The sequence below is a fragment of the Salvia splendens genome, chromosome 5 (assembly GCF_004379255.2).
Source record: "Salvia splendens isolate huo1 chromosome 5, SspV2, whole genome shotgun sequence".
Taxonomy (NCBI): domain Eukaryota; kingdom Viridiplantae; phylum Streptophyta; class Magnoliopsida; order Lamiales; family Lamiaceae; genus Salvia; species Salvia splendens.
Window position 1 is genome coordinate 6,484,978 of NC_056036.1, and position 22,697 is coordinate 6,507,674.

A 22,697-nucleotide genomic window follows, 5' to 3' on the forward strand; every position below is an offset into this window, starting at 1 on the left:
ATACACCTGTGATTAAACAAAAAAATGAAAAAAAAAACTGAAACATTTTGAGTTTCAATTTAACCAATCAATCACCCGAGACCTCTCTAAGGAAGTGTTTAATTGCATTGTAAGCTCTTTAATCCATTTTAAGGGTTTGTAATGCACTAATGCCATCTTCATGTTTGTATTAGTGTTTAATGTTACATTATTTTACTAGAATGTAGTAGATATTATCAAGTAAAATATTTAAATTTTTATAGAGAAAAATTTAGATATATAGAATATTAAAGAATAGAATAGAGAATTTTAGAATAAATTATAATGTCTATAAATAGATGTGCAAAAAATTGAGTCCATATTAGAGATTTAAGAAGCGTCAATACTGTACCAGAGTGTTTGGTTTGTCATTTGGGACCACTAACTGGGCCTTATATGATGTTTTCATATGTTAGGTTTGAAAGTAATCTTTTCTACGGGAGTGTTTGGTTTGTCATTTAGCACCACTAACTGGGCCTGTTTTCATATGTTAGATTTGAAAGTAATCTTTTTTAGCTGGCCTGCATTTTTGCCCTAGACCCGCCGAAATAATGTTTCTATTGGTAGTTAGTGAATCTTAATTTACGTATCTGTGGTCAGTTAGACCAATTAAGTTACGTATCTGTGGTCAGTTAGACCAATTAATTTCTCTGAATTTACATAATTAACCCCGCTTTTGCATCCAGAAATTTTTTGAATTAACCCAAAAAAAAGAAAAGAAACCTGCTTAGCCCTTTCCAATATCAATTGGCTAATCGGCAACGCAGGCCTTTAGCTGTTGCATAAGTTACTTTGTCATAACAACTCAAGCTTTACCTCATTCTTTTGGATGCTTCTTTTGGCACAGTTCATCTCATTCAAGTTCTAACTAGGGCAAATCCATCTGCAACAAAGATGATAACTTAGTTATTGCTGCAGCTTTGTGGAGATTTTTCTCAATTACTTTTGTTTTATACTATTCTCTCCGTCCCACTCAAGAATGCCACATTCACATTCTTGAGTGACACGAAGTTTTAGACGGAATAATTGTTTGTGATAATGGAGAGTGGAAAAAGTGATTGAATATTTTAATGAAAGAGGATATAGGGATTTAATTCCAAATATATAAAGTGGACATCTTGGACAAACTAAAAATGAAATGTGAATATCTTGAATGAGACGGAAGAAGTATAATTTAGTTATTGCAGTTCACCTATTCGCAAACAAGAAAAAAAAAGTTTCAGTTGAATTAATTTGTTATCCTTTATACTCCCATTCGAAAAACAATTAAAAGCAATTCGATTTTTACTATAGGGTTGACGCGGCAGGCAAAGGCTTCTCCTTACACCGGTAAGCGTCCCACTTCCGGCAATGGACTTCGATTCGATGAAAAAAGTAAAACCAATTTTATCAAAAAACAATTACAAGCAATTTGATTTGTTACCATTTAAACCATTCTTGACGCACGGGTAAACGCTCTCCAGACGCAGGTTCAATCAAAAACTTTTAAGAGCTGAGCAATTCAATATTCAAGATTTTCCAAGCTGTTTCTTCGATATCGCTATTGATTATGAGTCGTTCAACTCTAGAAAATAAAAAATGGAGAATAAGTAAAGTGAAATAAAAAAAAAGATAATTGAAATGTTTTGAGTTTCAGTATAACCAATAGCAAAAATTTTCATAACTCTGTGATTTGAATTGCACCTCATTTTCAATTTCATCAATTTTTAAAAAATACATTCATAAACTATGGATTACGAATTTGGACCCAAATATGAGTATAGACACAAACTACCCTCTATAACCCCGTGCTGAAAACAACTCTCATTAGCATTGATGGGTGAAAATGGAAGTTCACTTCCCCATAAAAACCAAACATTGCAAAAACTGCAACACTGGCAAAAAAGAGCTCCAACAACACACTCATTCTACTTTGAACTTTCTTGTTCAACAAAGATAGATTAGGCTCCTGCATTAGCATTAGGATGCTGCGATTCTGTGAGCAATCTCAGCCGCTCGTATGCCTCGAAACATGCATGTGCGTAGTCCGAGAGAGCTCGGAAGATCTCCTGCAGCCGGATCTTGAGGCTTCTGAGCGACTTCTCCCTCACTTGAACGCAATGCTTCTGATGCTCCTCCATCTTCTCGTCCATCCGCTTCTTCAAGCTCTCGACCACGAACTGCTTCTCCGCCACCGAGTCCTTTGTCCCACTCTCCACGGCCTTATCAGGGTCGCCCTCGTCCGTTGAGGGTGTTTTCCGATTCATGCACTTGTGATGCCACTCCTCGAAGACTTGCTTCTTCCAGACGTACTCCCTTCTTGTCTCCTCGTACTTCTCCTTCAGCTTCATCTCCTCCTCCTGGTGGAAGATGATCGTCTTGATCACGGCGGCAAAGGATGCGATGGCGCCTTTTGCCACCTCATCAGGGAGCTTCTCGAGGTAGTCGTGCCAATCGCGGAGCAGAAGCTGGATCGGAGGACTCGGGACTCTTGGCGGCGATGACACTTTCTCCTTCAAGGTGCTCTCGATGGGGATGAGATTCAGCTTCAGCCAGTTGAAGAGCCTCGTAATGTACTGCCTCTGGCCCGTCACGAGCTTCTCGAAATGTGAGTGCCGTTGCTCGAGGACGGCCGCGAGCAGCTTTGTCCTGTCATGATGGTGCTTGCTCGTCTCGATCAGAACGCCCGAGATGTCGAGGGATTTGAGGCCTGTGACAAGCTCAAGCTGGCTATCGTGATGTACGCACATAGACTCCCACATCGTTGTCATCCTTCAAGAAATCGACATATTGGGCAACCGTTAGACGTTAAATCGCTTAAAAGAATCAGGCACCACCGGCACTCACCCGTGAACGAGAGCCACGAGCTTGGGAAACAACTGCTTGTCGCGTATATCATTGACTTCTGATACAGTAGAGTCCAACGATTGCATGTCAACTATGTATCTCGTGTGCAAATGGCTAACACCAGCTTTCGTCTTCTCCAGTTGCTCGGCACTGGCATTGCGTCTCTTTAGCTTATTCAGCACACCAACTTTACGTTGATACTCACGTTTCATAAGCTCACCCGCCTACCCATATGAAGACAACAGAAATTCAAGACTGATGCCAAACTATGAAAGTATGAAATTCTCATAAGGAAAAGGAAAGGGGGATCGAGTCTTGAACATAGACGAGCCTTGATTTCATCGTATAGCTTTTTCTCCCACGCTAGCAACTTGTCCAAAACAGTGGCATGTGTCTCGTAATCATCTGGATCAAAGCTATCATGCGCTGTTTCACCATTTGGGACGCCCTTACAGGATTTGTTCCAAGTAATAACTTGCATGACTCGAGCTGCATGGTCGATGTGGCCAGGATACGATAAAAAGTTCACAACCGAATCTAAAATCGGAAAAGAAACAAAGAGATGCCAAACTGCAAATTATTCCAAAGGAACTAGTAAAAGAGGCTCCAAACTTTCAATATTGCAGTGTGAAAAAGATATACGAGTAGTTAAATACGGTGATCATAAATAAATCGAACATATTGATAGTTATTGAGTTCATTTGAAAAGTCAATATGTTCACAAACAACTAGTACAAGAATTACCATATTTTATACAAGATATTTTTAAGTTAAATGCATCAATCCAATATAAGCTTATGCAAAATTCAATGGACATATTTTCATGATTCATGTGAACGACTATTTCACATCCAACTCTAAATTGCAAGGTTGGAACTTTAAACAATAGAAAATCACAATGTAGGCGCGTTAGCAAAAATGATGACCTCGGTTATCAGCAAAATTCGAGTGGTAATGCAATCTCATTGCCTCGAGCATCTTTGAAACAGCTTGTGAGCTTTGGGAAGCTTCAAGGAAATGATCGTCGATCTCACTCAAAATCTTCAACAGATCCACACCATTTTCATCTCCTGCCGCACTCCCACCAATAACGGTTCTACTCATCAAAGTAGGTGCCGTGTTCGAGTGCATAAACTTTGGGGCTGGCGCATACGCTAGCGTCTCCTCCGGGGTCTTGAATGCTTCTGTATCATCGAAACCCACTTGCTTCTCCGGAGTCTTGAACTCATCAATTCCTGCCACATTCTCGAATACTTGATCGAGATTCTCATTCATGTCCTCGGCATAGCCCCCTTGGCCTTTCTCTCCGACCTCGTCCAAATTAGAGTCTGGCATTTTCCTTTATTTGTATATCTTATTCTATTTAATTCACGCATGTCCTTTGTTGTTATTATTTTTTTTTTATTTTATTTTAGTACACCTATAATTGATAGTATTAAAATTGTATAATCCAATAATATGCTGAATATGAAATATGAAATGTTTCGTTACAGTGTGTTGAGAGAATTACAAATGTCTGTTTGTCGTTGATTATAATGTTTTTAATTGTTTATAATCTTAGTAATACTATTTTTAATTAATTAATATTCTTAAAAGAATATTTTTATATTATTTTCTCTACGTTCATTATTTTAATCTATTAAATTATAAATATATCTTCATTAACAAACCAAAGTATAGAGTAATTCATAAATCACTATCATAATTTCTTAAAATGCAATTCTAAATCGAATGTATACATTCGATTTAGAATTGCATATACATTCGATTTAGAATTGCATTTTAAGAAATTATGATAGTGATTTGTGAATTACTCTATACTTTGGTTTGTTAATTTGGAATTAGATAGCTATGAATTTAGATTGGATTAGGAGTTTTAGTAATATATATAGTACATGATAATGGAGATTTATTGAATTTTTTTAATTACAATTATCATCTGGTGTCTCACAAAATTTGCAAAAAATTTATATGTAAAATTAAATACAAAATGTTTTACTTTAATTCAGCACCGGCTTCTTCGAACTTCTGGTTCCGTCCCTGTTTATGGATGTGTATTCTGTTGGAGAGGTGTTTGGAGTAGGGCTGATAATTCGCCTTACGATCACGCCGTTCCTCATCTTGCTTGCGGGGGGCTTCTATGAGTGGCAAAATTCATTGGCTGGCGAGTAGCCGGGACGAGGGCTATTCCTATGTAATTTGATGCTTTCAGTTTAGCGCGAGAGGTGTTCAACGAAATGCTGCTCCTAAAGATGTTGATGGGGAGAGGTTGGTGTTTTATAAGCTCGTAGTTCTTGGAGGTTGCCTTTGTTTGGTTGATGCTCAAAGAGATATAACTCATATTTGGATTATGGAAGAGTATGATCAAAGTGTTTGTGATCCTTGCTTATACTGCACTATTTTTTCATCTTAGTGAAGTAAAATGTGCAAAGAGTGAAGTATCCATGGTTAGAGTGAAGTGTTTGTGATCCGTGCTTATAGTGATCTGTTTTTTCATCTCAGTGAAGTAAAATGTGCTTAGAGTGAAGTGTTTGTGATCCATGCTTATAGTGCACTATTTTTTCATCTCAGTTAAGTAAAATGTGCATAGAGTGAAGTATTATATGGTTACAGTGAAGTGTTTGTAATGCCTGCTTATAGTGATCTGTTTTTTCATCTCTATGAAGTAAAATGTGCTTAGAGTGAAGTATTCCATGCTTAGAGTGAAGTGTTTGTGATCCTTGCTTATAGTGCACTGTTTTTTCAGTTCAGTGAAGTAAAACGTGCTTAAAGTGAAGTATTCTATGCTTAGAGTGAAGTGTTTGTGATCCATGCTTATAATGCACTATTTTTTCATTTCAGTGAAATAAAACGTGCTTAGAGTGAAGTGTTTATGATCAACATGTATGTACGCTATAAGGTATTGAAACATTACTATAAAGCATATTCACTTGTAAGTATTCAATTATTACAAAAAAATAGCTAGTAAAAATCATCTGAAACTACATAGCTATGAACTAAATAAATAAAAAAGAATTTAACAGAATATTATGTAAGTTATGAACTGACTATTGAAGTTGAATTAATCGAATATGTTTACATTGAACTAAATGACACATGTTATTAACTATATCACTTTCTACAAAGTTTGCAATCATTTTTTCACATCTATGTCCATATGTTTGCTACAATCTTCATAATGCCTTGATGTTGCCATGGAGTTAGTCAATGACTCATGGTTCGTCTTTAACAACATTAATGCGCTGCAATACTTTGATCTTAGCCTCTGCTTCAGTTGCTCTATACCCTTCTCTTCGTCTTTCATTATGTATATCTGTAGCTTTCGAAAGATTAACAGAAAGTCCTATCATTTAAAGAAAGTAAAAAAAGATTAATATCAATATTCAATATAAAGCCAAAACAATTCATTGTAATCAATATATACTTCACTGTGATCATAATATACTTCACTCAAATGGCAAAACAGAACACTCACATGATATTATACTAGTTCAATGTAAACAAAATATACTACACTATAAGCATAATATACATCACTTAAATGCAAAAAAAAAAAACACTCATATGCTAATATAATTCACTATAAAAACAACACACTTCAATACAAGCACAGTTTACATCACTCAAATGTCAAAACAGTACACACACATGTCAATATGCTTCACTATACTATAAGCACAATATACATAACTCAGATGTCAACTCACATGCCAATATACCAGTTCACTATAAACACAATACTAATTCAATATAAACACAGTATACTTCACCGTAAGCATAATATACTTCATCAAGTTCCAATCGTGATTCTTTTCATCCCTGCAGATCTCTCTCTCTAGAAAGACTATGCATAAGAATAAGATTAGTGTGCGTAAATGTGTATTTTTTTCCACTCCCGTAATTCACAATTTTACTACAAATACAGATATAGTTAGAAGCACAGTTGCAATAGAGACATAAACATATATACTTTTATCCAATTAGTGTAGTAAGTATAGAGAGCTGACAGTCACTGCTAATAGTTATACGATCCCAACCAAAAACAACGATGGCTACACCACCACCGATCTCTCTCCCAACGCCACTCCGGCGAGACCCTTCGCCACAAACATCCCATGGCCCAGCCCTACCCCGACGCTGGCGTAAATGATGACTAGATGTTGAAACTTAGCGGGAAGTGAGAGAAGCGGCTGAAATGACCAACGGAGACAGGGGAAGTGAGAGAAGCGGCTGAAATGACCAACGGAGATAGAGGAAACGGCGAAACCCTAGGTTTCCATTGAGAGAAGAGAGTAGAGAAGAAGAAGCGCAGTGGGTTATGGACAAATGATGCATTTTTCAAAATGAGTGTAATTGATTTTAACCCTAACTTTTGTAAATGACTATTTTGCCCCGCCTTATTATAGTGAACCAATTCATTCTTATAATGAAGTAAAATCTGGGACAATTTCGAAAATCATATGTTGAATATCAGCCCTTAATTTTCTTGATCTTGTGGCTGATATTTAAGGGATGTTTGCCCTATATCACTACTCTAAAACTAATTGTCTAAATAAATACTACAATCGTATGTCGACCAGCGGTGTTGGAGTACAATTTTTCACAGTACTCTAAACATTAACTTACGAAAACCTTGACCTAAACTAATTAATAAGTAGGGTTTAAACTAAAAGAACCTATTCAAAAAATAAATATGGATTTAATTGAAACTTCGAAATCCCGGCCATATTCGTATCGTTTACATTTACATATACTGATATACTAATGCTACATTACATTACTTATTCGAACATAATTACTAGTTACTAGCTTATAAAAAACACATTTTATCTATTATGTAATGAAACAGTAAAGTGTTAAACACACTTCATATATACACAACAACGAATAGACTTATATTACATCTATAAAATTATTACTAACAATGAATCTACAACAATGTACATTGACTTACTTATTCAAGGTTATTGATCATGATAATTAAAATGCTCTAATTTGGTCTCAACTTTAATATTAAATGTGGTTTATTTTTAATCCAAACTCTCTATAATATCATGATGATTCTGCATGAACACGATATTAGTAATATCATCTAATTTCTTGAACGTGACAATTTACTTCATTGATTAGTCCTATATACCAAACAAACCAAATCTTAGAGCATCTCCATCTGTGCTCTTGCCAACGAGCATGGATGTGGGCCCGAACCCACTTTTACTCCCTGCTATTAAGCAATAGACAACACTCACCTTCGTGCTCTTCTGCAAGGACAAGCTCAAGGGTCCCACCATTCTATTATTCAATTTAAATAAAAACATTTCCACAAAATTAAAATGCATTAAAAATATCTGGAATACTATAACAAATTACAAAAAAATTAAAAAGTACATAATTAAAATCCTAAATGTGTGTTTATAGACTATCCATTTGAGAGGGTTTGAGTGAGAGAGGAAGATGTAGATAAATTGTATGAAAAAATATGAATGAGAAATGAATGGGAGATGATTTGATGTGAAAAATGGATGATAAATTTGTGTATTTATATATGATTTTGGGAATAAAAAAATTAAAAAAAACAAAAAAATTCCAGAAAAACGGTAAAAAAAACGGTCATATTTTTGGGAATCTGAATTTTTTTTGGTATTATTTTCAATTAAAAAAAAAAGAATTTCCAACGGAAATACCGTTGGCCAATCAGAACGCGCCACATCAGCTGCTCGCTGGCACGGACGTGCTCGATACATCGAGCAGCGCCGCGCCACTGGTATGGACGGACGGACGAGTGTCCACTCACTGCTGCGGATACTCTTATGTTCTAGAATCAACTCCCACACATACACAACTATATATACATAGCTGAGTATGAAAAACACTAGTATGATAAATTCGGGAAAACGGAACCCCAATTTTCTAAAGTGGATTAGTTTCTGATTAAATCCCACCGAAAAACCTATCCCTAAAATCCATCCATTCAATTTCATTTTCATTTCATCTCCAATTTTCGTTCCATATTTCCGATTTTCCCTCCTTTTTATATCCAAAATCTCTGGAATATTCCCCCAATTCTTCGTTGGATTCAGTAATCTTCCTCACTGATTTAATCTCAATCTCACTCTCTCAGATCAAAATTGACGGTTAATCAATGAAATTCTCGGCCATGGAGGAAGCCGAAGCCGAAGCCAAATCCGCTCACGATCGCTACTCCAAACGCGCCGCCGTGTGGATCCCCTCTCCGATCATCGTCGGCGCCGGACCGTCGGGGTTGGCCGCCGCGGCATGCCTCAAACTCCGCGGCATCCCCTCCCTAATCCTAGAGAGAGAAACCTGCATCGCCTCGCTCTGGCAGCTGAAGACCTACGACCGGCTGAAGCTCCACATCCCCAAACGCTACTGCGAGCTGCCGTTCATGCCCTTCCCCCCCGATTTCCCGACCTACCCTAGCCGGCGGCAATTCGTCGAGTATCTGGAGTCCTACGCGGCGGCGTTCGGGATCCGGCCGGCGTTCGGGCAGGCGGTGGCGAGCGCGGCGCGAATCGACGGCGGATGGAGGGTGAGGACGGCGGCGGGGATGGAGTACGCGTGCCCGTGGCTGGTGGTGGCGACGGGGGAGAACGCAGAGGAGGTGGTGCCGGAGATCGAGGGAATGACGGTGTTCGGAGGAGCCGTGGGGCACACGAGCGGGTACCGGAGCGGAGAGGGGTACGACGGGAAGAGAGTGCTGGTGGTTGGATGCGGAAATTCAGGAATGGAAGTTGCTTTGGATCTCTGCAACTATAATGCTAAGCCTTCGCTCGTCGTTAGGGATAAAGTATGTGTGCTTTTTCACCTTCAATTCAGTGTTTTCTTGTCATTGTATTTTTTGCATCCCAATTTCGACTTTAAGTCTTTTTTTTTTTAATTTCGATTTCGACAATTGATTTGCTTTTGTGCATGGGATGGGAACTATGGGATTGATTTTTGAAGGATGTCATTCTTCGATTTCTTTTTTTTTTTTTTTGTTTAGTTATGTAAGTAAACCTTCATAAACAATGAGTTTTATTTTCCTCATTCCCTCCTTAGCTGAAAATCAAGTTTTTCAGTGTTGTTTTGGTGTTAAAATTTTCTCATTCTAGTAAAATAGGTGATTAGAACCCGAATATTAAAAATTATAAACGAATAAATCAAAACTTAATTTTTCTCTTATTTGTCTTTTCAATTTATCTTTTTATAACATCAGTTGATCAGATTAATTTCATTAGATGATGAATAATTTTATCTAATCATTACCAAATAATATAATTTCAGAACTTTAATTTTCTTTTGAATTGATGCATTTATCTTCTTATTTTAAATCTTCTTTTTAATTGGTGATGATTTTAATTTTTAGGTTCACATTCTACCTAAGGAGATACTCGGAGCTTCAACTTTCGGGCTATCGATGTGGTTGGTGAGATTGTTGCCTGTTTGTCTCGTCGACCGGGTTTTGTTGGCCGGTTCATGGTTGACGATTGGAAATACGGACCGGTTTGGGATCCAACGGCCCAAATTAGGGCCAATAGAGCTAAAGACAAAGTTCGGAAAGACTCCGGTATTGGATGTCGGAACCCTTCATAAGATCAAAAAGGGATACATCAAGGTACAATACATAATGCTTTAGGTGCAACTCCTCATTGCAAAATAGAAGTACTATTGAGGATTTCCTCTTCGTTCTAACTTGGAAAGTACAATTGCTGGTTAATTTGATAAAGTGTTTAACTTCATTGATTTTGTCTCACTTTTTTTAGGGTTTGTGTGAGTTTATGTTGCTGAGATTCTCCACGCTTGATGCTTTTGCTTTGATCATATAGGGAAATGTTTCATATCCTATGTTGAATTTGTATTTCATCTATGATGATATCATTATGTTGACATACAATATTAATAATTAAACAACCTTTTATCTCTAACTATTGTGCATTCCTGCCACATAAAATGAGACATGAAATTTGTGACTTTAAGCTCTTCTTTTGTTGATTTTTTTTAATACTTCTTCAGGTATTCCCCGGGATCAAGAGAGTGAGGCGTGATTGTGTAGAATTTGTGGATGGAAGAATAGATAAATTTGACGCAATAATCTTAGCAACGGGTTACAAAAGCAACGTGCCATCGTGGCTAAAGGTAATTCTTTAAATGCTACATGAACAACGATAAAGAGTTGATTTGAAATCGAACATCTAATTGTATGTATTTATTTTGTGTTGACATGATAGGATAACAAGATGTTCTCGGAGAAAGACGGTCTTCCAAAATGTCCATTCCCGAATGGCTGGAAAGGCGAGCACGGTCTGTATGCAGTGGGGTTCACCCAACGTGGTCTACTTGGGGCAGCTGTGGATGCTAAGAACATTGCAAAGGACATAGAAAAATGTTGCAAAAGGAGTTTTAATTAAAAGTCATTTCTAGATTGTGTGATGTATATATATATATATATATATATATAGATCTAGCTAGTATATGATTTTATGTGTATATAATAATTAGTTTTTATTGGTAAGTTAGATCGATTGAAGAAGAGAGAGATTATGGAGCTAAGGATCTCTAAATAGTTGAAAGCACATTCTCACTACATTTGATGAAGTGCTTAGGTATAATATCGATCATATGTTTTAGAATGTCAATGATCGATAGTTGGTTTTTGGTTTGTAGTGTATTTCCTAACTTTGTTGAAGTTCATCCTCGTTTTGTTCACCTCTTCTTATCCAACTTTATTTGGATTCAATTATGATAACATTTTATTATATCAAATTATATTATTCTAGTAATATTAGTGGATGGACGATTTCTTGTGTAAATATCTTCATTTTATCAGCAGACAGCAAAGAACCAATTTAGTGACGGACTATATCCAAATTGATTTTCAGAATACATACAATAATGTTTCTATCGATATAATAATGTTTTTTTTTTCAATCATGCATGATGTTTATACGCAATGCGTAGTTCATGAGTATATATAGCTAGTTACCTAAATCGAAAAGATTTTATTGTATTAACATATAACTAACTACTGGTTCTTAAATCTTAAAGATGGCCTAATTACTAAGAAAATGATGAGCATTAGTTTTTCTATAGCCACGACGAAGGTGCCTTTCAGTTAAAGGCGAGATCCATGATCACCACTTAATTAATCATGTGCATGCTTTCTTTAATTGTATCCATACCATTAATATTTATATATTGTCCATAAAAAATTAAATAGTCCGAGCATACATAATTTAATTTAAAATTAATAAAGTAGGAAAGATATAGAGAAAAAAGATTGATATGTTGTTAGTGAAAAATGAGACTTGCCTCATTAGAGAGAACAACTTACTTAATATATAAAGACTAGTTTTGGCAGATAAATTAAACAAAATGAAAAAAATGACTAGTTTTGTGGACAAAAGTAATGCTCCATTAATTTTTTTTCTCTCGAAACAACAAGACAAACCATCAACCAGAATTGCAACTTTTTAGTTTTTCATTTTTTTGTGATAAGCCAAAATATGCAATATCACTATATATTATACACTCCTATTTATAAATACAATAAAATCCATTCTTATACTCTGTCTGTCCCACTCAAAGTGGAACATTTCTTATCCAGCACATGATTTTATGCATTATTATTTTGTGAATTAAGTTGAGAGTGAATAAAGTAAGATAGAGAAAAAAGTAAAGAGAGTGATGTTTCTATTTTAAAAAAATGTGTCATTTAGAGTGATCAGATATCCTCAAAAGAAAAAAAATTGTGTTACTTAGAGTGAGACGAATGGAGTATATTCTTGTACCAGCACCACTCAATCTAAAGATGTTCTTGTAGGTATAATCTTTTAATCATAAATGTATTTATTTTCACTCTACCGATTAGTTAGCCTAAAAAAGGTTCTCGTTAGGTTCGTTGATGAATAATGATGAGAGCTAGAAGTCTAGAACAACGTTTAAAGTCGCAATACTTAGAATGGAAACTTGTCTAATTACTTTTGGTTAATGATCAATCTTAGTTATATTCTAAGAAATAAATTTTGATTGGATCCAACTTTTTTAATGATCAAAACATGATTATGATCGCAATCTGAGCTTTGTGGGTGGGTTTTGGTGAGAAGAAGAGATGCATGTGCGTGTCTATTTAGGACCATTTTGTAGGAAGCTAGGGGAGTGGTTAAGGTGTTAGATTTGCATGTTTTATGAGCCAAGTACAAGCCTTAAGTTTCCATTTTCCCCAACTAAAACTACTAGTAGTACTACTAATAATCAAATCTTTATTAAGAAAAAGTATAGTGGGGACAACAAATGATTCAATATTCTCTCTCTCTCTCACACACACAACACACACATATTTGAGAAATATATATACTTCCTTTATTATTTATACAGTCGATTATTGAATGGAAATTTAAACTTAAGCATTTGTATTGATGAAAAGAGTAATGTGAAATTTGACATAATTTTCGATATAGTTCTATAATAAAATCTCATTTATATATTACATTGAATATTTATTCAGAGATCAAGTGAGCAGGGTTGTAAATGTGCCGAGTCAAATATTGACTAACTCAAACTTGACTTGAGCTTCAATCATGTTGTTCTAATTTGGCTTGCAATCTAAAATTATTGAAGCTTACTAGAGGCTGGACATGATTAAGAGCTTCACAAAGAGGTATGTTGTGCTAGTTATCGGTTGAACTTTTGGATCTTGTTGGTTTTACCTTCTCTTGTGGCGTTGTTGTGTGTTTTGTCGTGGTGATGCGGTGGGTTTACCTTTGGGTGCTTCTTATTTAGGGGGTTGCTTGGTGTTGGATGCTTTTTGCTAAATCTGTTTTCTCTGGTTGCACTTTAGAGCCCCTATTCTTGGAGATAGGTGGTTCTGAACTTGTTGATGATCTTGTCTTTTAGCATGCTTTTTTGGCTCGTCGTTTTTTTCTTGAGTATTCATTATTTTTCGATTATTGAGCATTTGAGCTTGAGCTTTTATTTATTTTAGAAGTCATGAGGACACTTTTTTCATCCATAAAAGAAAAAGAACGTGGACACTTTTAAAAATGTTGATTATGTATTTAAAAACATCTATTAGCATTTTTAAAATTAAAAAAAATTGTCCTTAGTCATACTTTTTTTTTATTGTAAAGAGTATATCGAAAAATTAAATAATTAAATTTGAGTATACAAATATTTGGTTGGTTAAATACATTTGAGGCTCACTAAATAAATAATTTAAATCAGTTATTAATATAACTTTTATTGGTATCCAAAAAGTTCCGAGAAAAAGTAGTATGAGACTATTTTAGGGATGAATTTTTTTAATGTGGTGTTATAAACGAAGTTAATTCAACCACACAAATATTGACACGCCTTATCAATTATGAAACGATCTTACAATGTCTCCATATGAGTATATACTGGGACATTAGAGGATCTATTTATGGGGTGGGGCTACGACTCCCCAATGATTTTGAAAAATAAAGTATTATTATACTAGTAATTTTATATTATAATTATAATGTTATTTTTAATTAGTTAAATTTGAGAGTTAAAAATTTGTTTTATACTAGAGCTTCTATCCCATAATTATTTAATTTTTCTATCTTTGTTATTCCTTTTTTATTTTTAAATTATCAGCAATAAATTTTGTATAAAATATAATTCTTAGAAATTTGTTAAATTTTTATAAATTAAATTAAATTAAATTAATTATTGTTTGGATTGGACGGTAAATTACATGGTGTGATGCTTAATTAAGTACTTCCTCTATTCCATAGTAGTAGAGTCATTTTTTTTTATTTTGAACGTTCCATAATACTTAGTAGAGTCATTTTCTTTTTAAGTAAAAAGTAACACATTTTCATCTTTTATACTTTATTATCTCTATTTTTTCCTCATTCCTACATTGTTATATTTTTATTTAATACATTACACATTTTATCTTAATTTTCGTGCTGAAAATGCCGGGAACAGAGGGAGTATATATGCATGTGCAGCATGTGTACGTATGGATAGGTGGTATCATGTCATACATTATCCATCATCATGACTTGTGACCACTATTTGTGGTCTACATAATCTTTGCATTTGTACAACTATATTAATCATATGCAACATCAATTTTGGTGGCACCCTAATCAAATTACATATTTTTTCATACTATTATTTCCCCAAAACGAAGCCAGATGATCCAAATGTTTTTTTTATTCTTTTACGGAGTATTTAACTCAATTGATCTTGCACCATATTTTATTAATTAATTTTACACAAATAAAACGGAAATTATACAAGGTATATCTGTATATAGCAATGATTTACTTAATGTTGATTAGAAGACAACATCTCTCTCTAAGCTAGAGATTAATTAATAATTGAGATTAACGGTCAACTATTGAGCAGAATCCTGTTTTGGGTAAAAAAACACAACCTTGCTGTGCTAGTACTTATTTTTCGTTGTCTAATTATATCATCTTATTGCTATTATTCTACATATTTAAAATATATCAGCACCTTTTTTATTTATACTTTTCAATTAATCATTTTTAAAGATTGCTTTTTCACATATTCTATTTTTTCCAATTTTTAATCTTTTAAATAACCATATTAAATTGAATTAGTAAATAGACTAAGCTTTAATAACAAATGAATCCTTTTACCTATAAAAACCATTGATTGTTATTTCAATCATAACTATTTAGTAGGAGTATTTACTATAGAAGCGATTGGTAAAAAAATTTCAAAAGGAATTGGTTTTCTAAGTAATTCTTGCTCTAATAATCAGTATGCTATTCAAGTTTATATATGTCTATGCATCAACGGCACTCCCAAATGACACGTATTACATTTCCCCCTATTATTTTCCGATGTCAACATGCGTGTGTAATTCAATTTTTTTTCTATATTTATAACATTTACTAGTATATATGAACCAACAAAAAGATTATAGTATATAGTAGTCATGCATGCTTGTAGGTGTTAGGGATCCCTATATATAGGATTAATCTTGAAAAATACCCTAGAAGAGATGAACATCATCTCCACTTTGACCAAGATACTAACTATTTAGAATAAAGAGGGTGCCATTTTTATATATGACTTTGACTAGTCGTTCATTTGTGGAGAGGGAAAAACTATGAATATTTAATATATGCACAATAAAATTCCAGCATCTGTGGATTGCATGAAAAGATACACCAATGAAAGTGAATAGATCGTATCAATATTCCAAAACAAAGATAGAAATTAGTAAATGGACCACCACTTTTGTCTTCAATTATAGTTGTGTTCCTTTATTTCCTACACATGCTTAAATTGCTGCACTAGATTCTTTAGTTTGTAATTACCAAAAAGTATAGTACTAACTCATAAGACTGACTGTGTCAGAACTCAAAAGACAAGACCAACTATAAGCTTTGTGTGATGGAGAAAGAGCCTGCTAAAAATGGTGGAATATCCGTCTTATATGGAGAGGTGAGAATGGTGGAATATCCATCTTTCTATTGGAAAGTACAAACAACAATTATACTACCATTCTCTTTTTATTCTCATTAACATCGGAGACATATTCACAATATCTTAGTCTTTATTGTTTTACAATGAAACCTTTTATTTTTCACTACACAAGCAAATGGGAAAAGCACAAAGAGAAATAGTGCATAATATTTGTAACTTGAAAGCCCACTTGTCCACACTATTAAAATATTAAACCCCCTAGCTAGGTCAATATCACTCACGTTAAGGGTTTCAGCTAGAGCCGATGTGTTTCATTCTATCAACGTACTACATCCGTCCACGAAAAATAGCCTTGACAGTGAATGACACATGTTTTAATGTAAAATGATAAAGTAAGACAATGACAAAAGAAAAAAGTGGTTAGAGTATTATTAGTTGAAACTTGAAACTGATACTCACCTTGGTAAAAAGAAAAGCATACAATAATTATTTGTTTAAGTGGGCGCCAATAAGTGTCTTATGTTTGTCATTTTGAGATGTCTAAGATTCAATAATGTCTTATTTCACTATATTTAGTGAGCACGTTTGATTTATTAACTCATTTCACTAATATTTAGCTGTAAAATTAAAACTATATCGAATGGAACTCATACTACTATTTATTTAAATTTTTGCACCTACGTTCCTTCATATTTGTTAAAACTCATGTCGCCAAAAAGTAGGACTTCTATTGATTGTCAGACGAACCGAGGGAGTATAAAATTAAATTAGCGAAATATACATCTATGTATTTTGATTCTATCAATCTGTATATAGCAATATTAAAAACCCCAGTTTTCTTCATCTGCACAAGGTAAGTATGTTTGTAATTTGAAGCAGCCCACTTGAATCAAGAGAGGCATGATTAATACACTACTGAAATTGTTCAGTCATAACAGGGTAATTTTTTCCAAATAATAATATTTTTGAGTAAAATTAAAGCTGGCCAGGGATATAATTAATTCAAATACTGTACTTATATAATTTGTTTGCTTTGTTCCCATAAAATGGAACAAGAATTTTCCAACTTATATTCCCCATTGTCATGCATTAATAATACTTAAATGTCAGACTCTACGTATTGTTGTGACATTTTAATTTAATTCCTATCATCTAAATGTGATTTTCCTATTAATTAACTTATCTCAGAACATCACTCCGCTAGCTCCTTATAAATTAATTTTAAGAATAGAAAATCACTTTAATACTAGTATACGATTAAGTTAAAAAATAATTTCGTCTACAAGAAAGATTGAATATAGTTTTTTTAGTATGGGAATTTAATTGGTCGAACTAGCTAGTAATTAATTCCACTGAAAATATTACTGTACGGAAGTAACAAAAAAAAGCCCATTGGTCTTAAAAATGATCTGGGCCGTTCGAATGGGATTCAAATATTTATGGGCCTTTTAAGGAAATAATTTTACTCATGCTCCCCATATTTAATTAAACCATGTATTATTATGTTAGAGTACTACTACATGATTGTGAGATGAAAAAATAATGAATATCGGATCTCTTACTCCCATTAAATTATGTTTTCTTTTGATTCTAAAAAATATTCTTTTATAAATATAGTACTATTAAAAAAACGAAAAAAATTTAAAAAATAAGTCAAAAACACAAAGGGGAGAGACAGGAAAATATCATCGATCATGATCAAATTGTCCCCGCATGTAATTTTAACTCATAAAGATCGTTTTTTCCACTCAAAATCGCAGTGAGTTCTATCGAAGTCTCAGAGTAGGGCGAATTGCGACGTGAATCTGAAGAAATCAGAATTAGCTATGGCACCTCCAGCTCAATCTCATCGATCCCCTTCTCCTTCGCAGCCGTCTGGGTAATTTTCCGATCACATAATCCCTCCGCCCGCCCAATGTCAATCTATTCCCATCTATATGTTTGCGTGCCTATATGTGTAGCATAATTTTACTAGGAGTTAGTTTGCATTTTTAGTTTCTATCTCAATTTTTGCGCTGAGAGTATGAATTAGTTTGTTGAATATTGGAACTGCTGGTTTTGGGTATTGTTCTGAGTGTTCATGATAAGAAAATGCTTGATTTTGATCCATTCGTTTTGAATAAGGAGTATGAAGTGAAGAAACTCATTGATTCATGAGTTATTTTTCTGTGTAGTGGTAGTTTTGAGATGATTAGATGAGAAATAAAAAATAGGTCATGTTCTCAGCTGGATGATTAGATGAGAAATGAAGAATTAGCCCCCTTTTTTGTGTGTGTGTGTGTGTCTGTGTGTTAGGGAGGGAATAATGATTATTGGGGCAATAAAATGTACTGAATTCGACTGTAGAGTATATAATCTTATATCTGAAAATGTTGATAGTAGTAGTTCCCAGAGGTCTAATTCTTGTTTTCTACTTTTATCAGAAAGGGAGAGGTTTCTGATCTTAAAACGCAGCTACGCCAGCTGGCAGGTAGCTGAGCGCCTGGAACAGATGACACAAAGAGGGAGCTGTTCAAGAAGGTTATATCTTACATGACTATTGGGATTGATGTATCTTCAGTTTTTAGTGAAATGGTGATGTGCTCGGCTACCTCGGACATTGTGCTGAAAAAGATGTGTTATTTGTATGTCGGGAATTATGCAAAACACAATCCGGATCTTGCGCTTCTGACTATTAACTTTCTTCAAAGAGACTGCAAGGATGAGGACCCCATGATTCGGGGTTTGGCTTTGAGGAGTTTGTGCTCACTTGGTGTGGCGAATTTGGTGGAGTACTTGGTGGGGCCGTTAGGTAATGGGTTAAAAGATGGGAATAGCTACGTGAGGATGGTTGCAGCTGTTGGAGTGCTTAAGCTGTATCACCTATCGGCTTCAACATGCTTGGATGCTGATTTTCCACCTCTGTTGAAGCAACTAATGCTCAAAGAAAAAGATGCCCAGGTCAGGTTTTGCACCCTTGATGCAGTAACCTTTTCTTAGGGATAGATGTTACTTTTATGACTTAATATAGAGGTTGTTTTCTGCTTGACACATACAAAATTTATTACTTAATATAAAAGTTGAGTTTGGATGCTGGCTAGTACAAGTCATTGGACAATGGCTATCACACTACAGCGACCATTTTATCACTAGTTCTGCAATTGTTTGAACAGGTTGTGGCAAACTGTTTAACTTCTCTGCAAGAGATCTGGAGTCTCGAAGCAAGTACATCTGAGGATGCAGCAAGAGAGAGAGAAACATTGCTTAGCAAGCCAATTGTGTATTACTTTTTAAATAGGTATCGAGTGAGAGAAGTTTCCTATCATGAAATCATTTTTCTATCTTGTAAAAGGACCTAACTTGGTTTCCTATGGATTCAGGATGAAAGAGTTCAGTGAATGGGCACAGTGTATTATCTTAGAGTTGGTTTCTAAATATGTTCCTATGGATACTGAAGAGATCTTTGACATAATGAATCTTCTTGAAGATAGACTTCATCATGCAAATGGTGCAGTTGTCTTGGCAACTATTAAGGTCTTTTTACATATGACGCTGTCCATGACTGATGTTCACCAACAGGTACTTTGTCTTTTCATTTTATTATCCATAACTTCACAAACAATGATGAACGTTAGCATGATTGTGGTTCCTAATAAAGCTGAATTTAATGTGTTGAGAATTTGTCGCACGAAGAGTTTTGTTCTAGTCCATGTGTATGTCATTTAGAACTCTACATACTTTTGCTGCTGCAGTTAAAGTCTGCAGAAATCACGATGTAGTACCTTATATTTGAGATATGTTGTTATATCATCTGATAAAGAAACTGCTGATACATTCTCCAGGTCTATGAGCGAATTAAAGCTCCTCTGCTCACTTTGGTAAGCTCAGGAAGTCCTGAGCAATCTTATGCAGTTCTTAGCCACCTTCATTTACTTGTGATGCGTGCACCATACATTTTCTCTTCAGACTACAAGCACTTCTACTGCCAGTATAATGAGCCGTTTTATGTCAAAAAATTGAAGCTTGAGATGTTGACTGCTGTGGCAAATGAGAGCAATACATATGAGATAGGTGACTTTCATTCTGTTTGCATTCTTAAGCCTTTGCTATGAAAGATAACATAATCAAATTATACTCTAGTCACTGCTCATTGCCAACCTTGTGGTTCTATTCCAGTGACTGAACTTTGTGAATATGTTGCCAATGTTGATATCTCAATGGCAAGGGAATCAATTCGAGCTGTTGGTAAAATTGCTTTGCAACAATATGATGTGAATGCCATAGTTGATCGACTGCTTCAGTTCTTGGAAATGGAAAAAGAGCATGTGACTGCTGAAACTCTTGTAAGTATCTATTTTCTTTTCTAGGCCACGCCGATTTGCCAATCTTGAGATGTACTATTGCGGATTGGCAATTCCTTGAAGTATGTGATCGTGGAGAAGCTTGAGCTTAACATGTTATATATCTAGGTTCTTGTGAAAGATCTACTTAGAAAATATCCTCAGTGGAGCCATGACTGCATAGCAGTTGTTGGGAATATCAGCAGCAAAAATGTTCAGGAACCAAAAGCCAAAGCTGCTCTCATTTGGATGCTTGGTGAATATGCTCAGGATATGCAAGATAGTCCTTATATTCTGGAGGGCCTTGTTGAGAACTGGGACGAGGAGGACTCTGTTGAGGTAACTGGAAGCCACTTTCTTTTTTCTTTCATTGTCGTTTTTCATTCAATTCCTAAATTTTTTCTGCTAGGTGGTTTCAGCTTCAAACATTGCTTTTTGGTTCTTATATTTCAATTATAAATTGCAATTGCAGGAGCCATCTTGAAACATGCAGTAGAATAAGAAAAAACCTAAACCCAATTAACCTATCGTGCTCTAGTAATTAACTTTTATATGATACACAGGTTCGCTTACATCTTCTTACAGCAGTAATGAAGTGCTTCTTGAGAAGAGCACCAGAGACTCAAAAGGCACTAGGGGATGCTCTAGCAGCTGGTGTTGCTGATTTTCATCAGGTCTGTCTAGCTCAAGTTTACGATCCTTCTGTTAATGCTAGTACGGTTGCTAAATCTTGGTTAACTGCAGGATGTTCACGATCGAGCTCTTTTGTACTATAGGCTTCTAAAGTATGATGTTTCTGTTGCTGAGCGCATTGTAAACCCTCCAAAACAAGCTGTTTCAGTCTTTGCAGATACACAAAGTAGTGAAATGAAAGATCGCATCTTCGATGAATTCAACAGTCTCTCTGTCGTGTACCAAAAGGTATTTCTGATTGTCTGAGTAAATGCACAACGAATATGTGTATACTCAGAAGTATGCATCGAGCCAGGTCACGTTAACTAATGCAGGCACAATTTTTGCAGCCATCATACATGTTCACTGACAAGGAACACAGAGGCCCATTTGCTTTCTCAGAGGAACTGGGTAATCTATCTATTGGCACTGAGCCTTCAGATGCTGCAGTTGCGGCTCAGAGAGTCGAGGCAAATGACAAGGACTTGTTATTGGGTACATCCGAGAAGGAAGAGGGTCATGGTTTTGGAAGCAATGGTTCTGCATATAGCACCCCATCTTACAATGCCTCGACAACAGCTGGTGCTTCTCAGGGCCACTTTGATCTCGTATCTATAGACCAGCCATCTACAGTACATCCACCTGCTAGCTTTGCAATTGATGATCTATTCGGTCTTGGAATGCCAGCCGCACCCAGCTCTGCTCCTCCTACCTTGCTGCTTAATGCCAAAGCTTCCATAGACGTGAACACTTTTCAGCAGAAATGGCGGCAACAAACCATATCTTTATCCCAGGTTTATGAACTTCATAGCTGCCTTTTTACCAATATGCTTGTGATGAGGGTATATGGATTTGGTTGTGGGCTTTATTAGGCTTAAGTTGAAAATTAACAGCCCAGACTTGAAATAAGCTCTCTCCTTATTATTGGCGTTTTCCATAATTTTTCTCTTGTTACACTTCTTATAGATGACGCCCTTTTGTTGTTTTTTCGTTCAGGAAACCTCTATAGATCCACGAGGAGTGGCGGGAATGATGAATCCTCAGGCCCTCCCTCAGCATATGCAAGGCCACTCCATCAACTGCATAGCATCAGGTGGCCAAGCCCCAAAATTCAAGTTCTTTTTCTTCGCGCAGAAGGAAGATGGTTCGTCTGCTTATCTTGTGGAGTGTATCATCAACTCATCATCGTGTAAAGTGCAACTAAAGATCAAAGCCGATGACCAGGCTACGGCACAGGCTTTTTTCGAGTTGTTCCAGTCTGCGCTGGCCAAATTTGGTTCTGCTTAGGCTTTTAAACAACATTTTTAGTTCCATTTTTGTCTGGAAAACCGATGAACAATAGAAAGAGTTGTAAAATTCGATTTGTGTACAATACGTGTAAAAATAGCTCATTTATGTTGTCTTCTTGTCTGTCCTGCTCGTCCAATATGT

At 35.4% G+C, this 22,697-nt stretch overlaps 3 protein-coding genes across 3 annotated transcripts; 2 read left to right on the plus strand and 1 right to left on the minus strand.

The window, feature by feature from the left end:
• Window positions 1–1,958: 1,958 nt before the first annotated feature.
• Window positions 1,959–4,179, minus strand: LOC121803704 (protein ROLLING AND ERECT LEAF 2-like). The gene is made up of 4 exons (XM_042203334.1): window positions 3,773–4,179; window positions 3,176–3,353; window positions 2,845–3,068; window positions 1,959–2,769 (listed from the first exon to the last, which is right to left on the minus strand). Exons 1-4 carry the CDS (start codon window positions 4,177–4,179, stop codon window positions 1,959–1,961), a joined length of 1,620 nt encoding a protein of 539 aa, XP_042059268.1.
• A 4,566-nt stretch (window positions 4,180–8,745) lies between these two features.
• LOC121802827 (indole-3-pyruvate monooxygenase YUCCA2-like) lies at window positions 8,746–11,435 on the plus strand. The gene is made up of 4 exons (XM_042202531.1): window positions 8,746–9,652; window positions 10,211–10,459; window positions 10,858–10,980; window positions 11,073–11,435. Exons 1-4 carry the CDS (start codon window positions 8,987–8,989, stop codon window positions 11,250–11,252), a joined length of 1,218 nt encoding a protein of 405 aa, XP_042058465.1. The 5' UTR covers window positions 8,746–8,986; the 3' UTR covers window positions 11,253–11,435.
• Window positions 11,436–17,936: 6,501 nt separating this feature from the next.
• On the plus strand, window positions 17,937–22,672 carry LOC121804435 (beta-adaptin-like protein A). Its single transcript, XM_042203978.1, has 11 exons — window positions 17,937–18,154; window positions 18,699–19,215; window positions 19,428–19,552; window positions 19,635–19,833; window positions 20,097–20,325; window positions 20,431–20,597; window positions 20,724–20,933; window positions 21,158–21,268; window positions 21,339–21,515; window positions 21,617–22,060; window positions 22,263–22,672. The coding sequence occupies exons 2-11, from the start codon at window positions 18,808–18,810 to the stop codon at window positions 22,551–22,553; spliced, it is 2,361 nt and encodes a 786-aa protein (XP_042059912.1). The 5' UTR covers window positions 17,937–18,154; window positions 18,699–18,807; the 3' UTR covers window positions 22,554–22,672.
• Window positions 22,673–22,697: the final 25 nt, after the last annotated feature.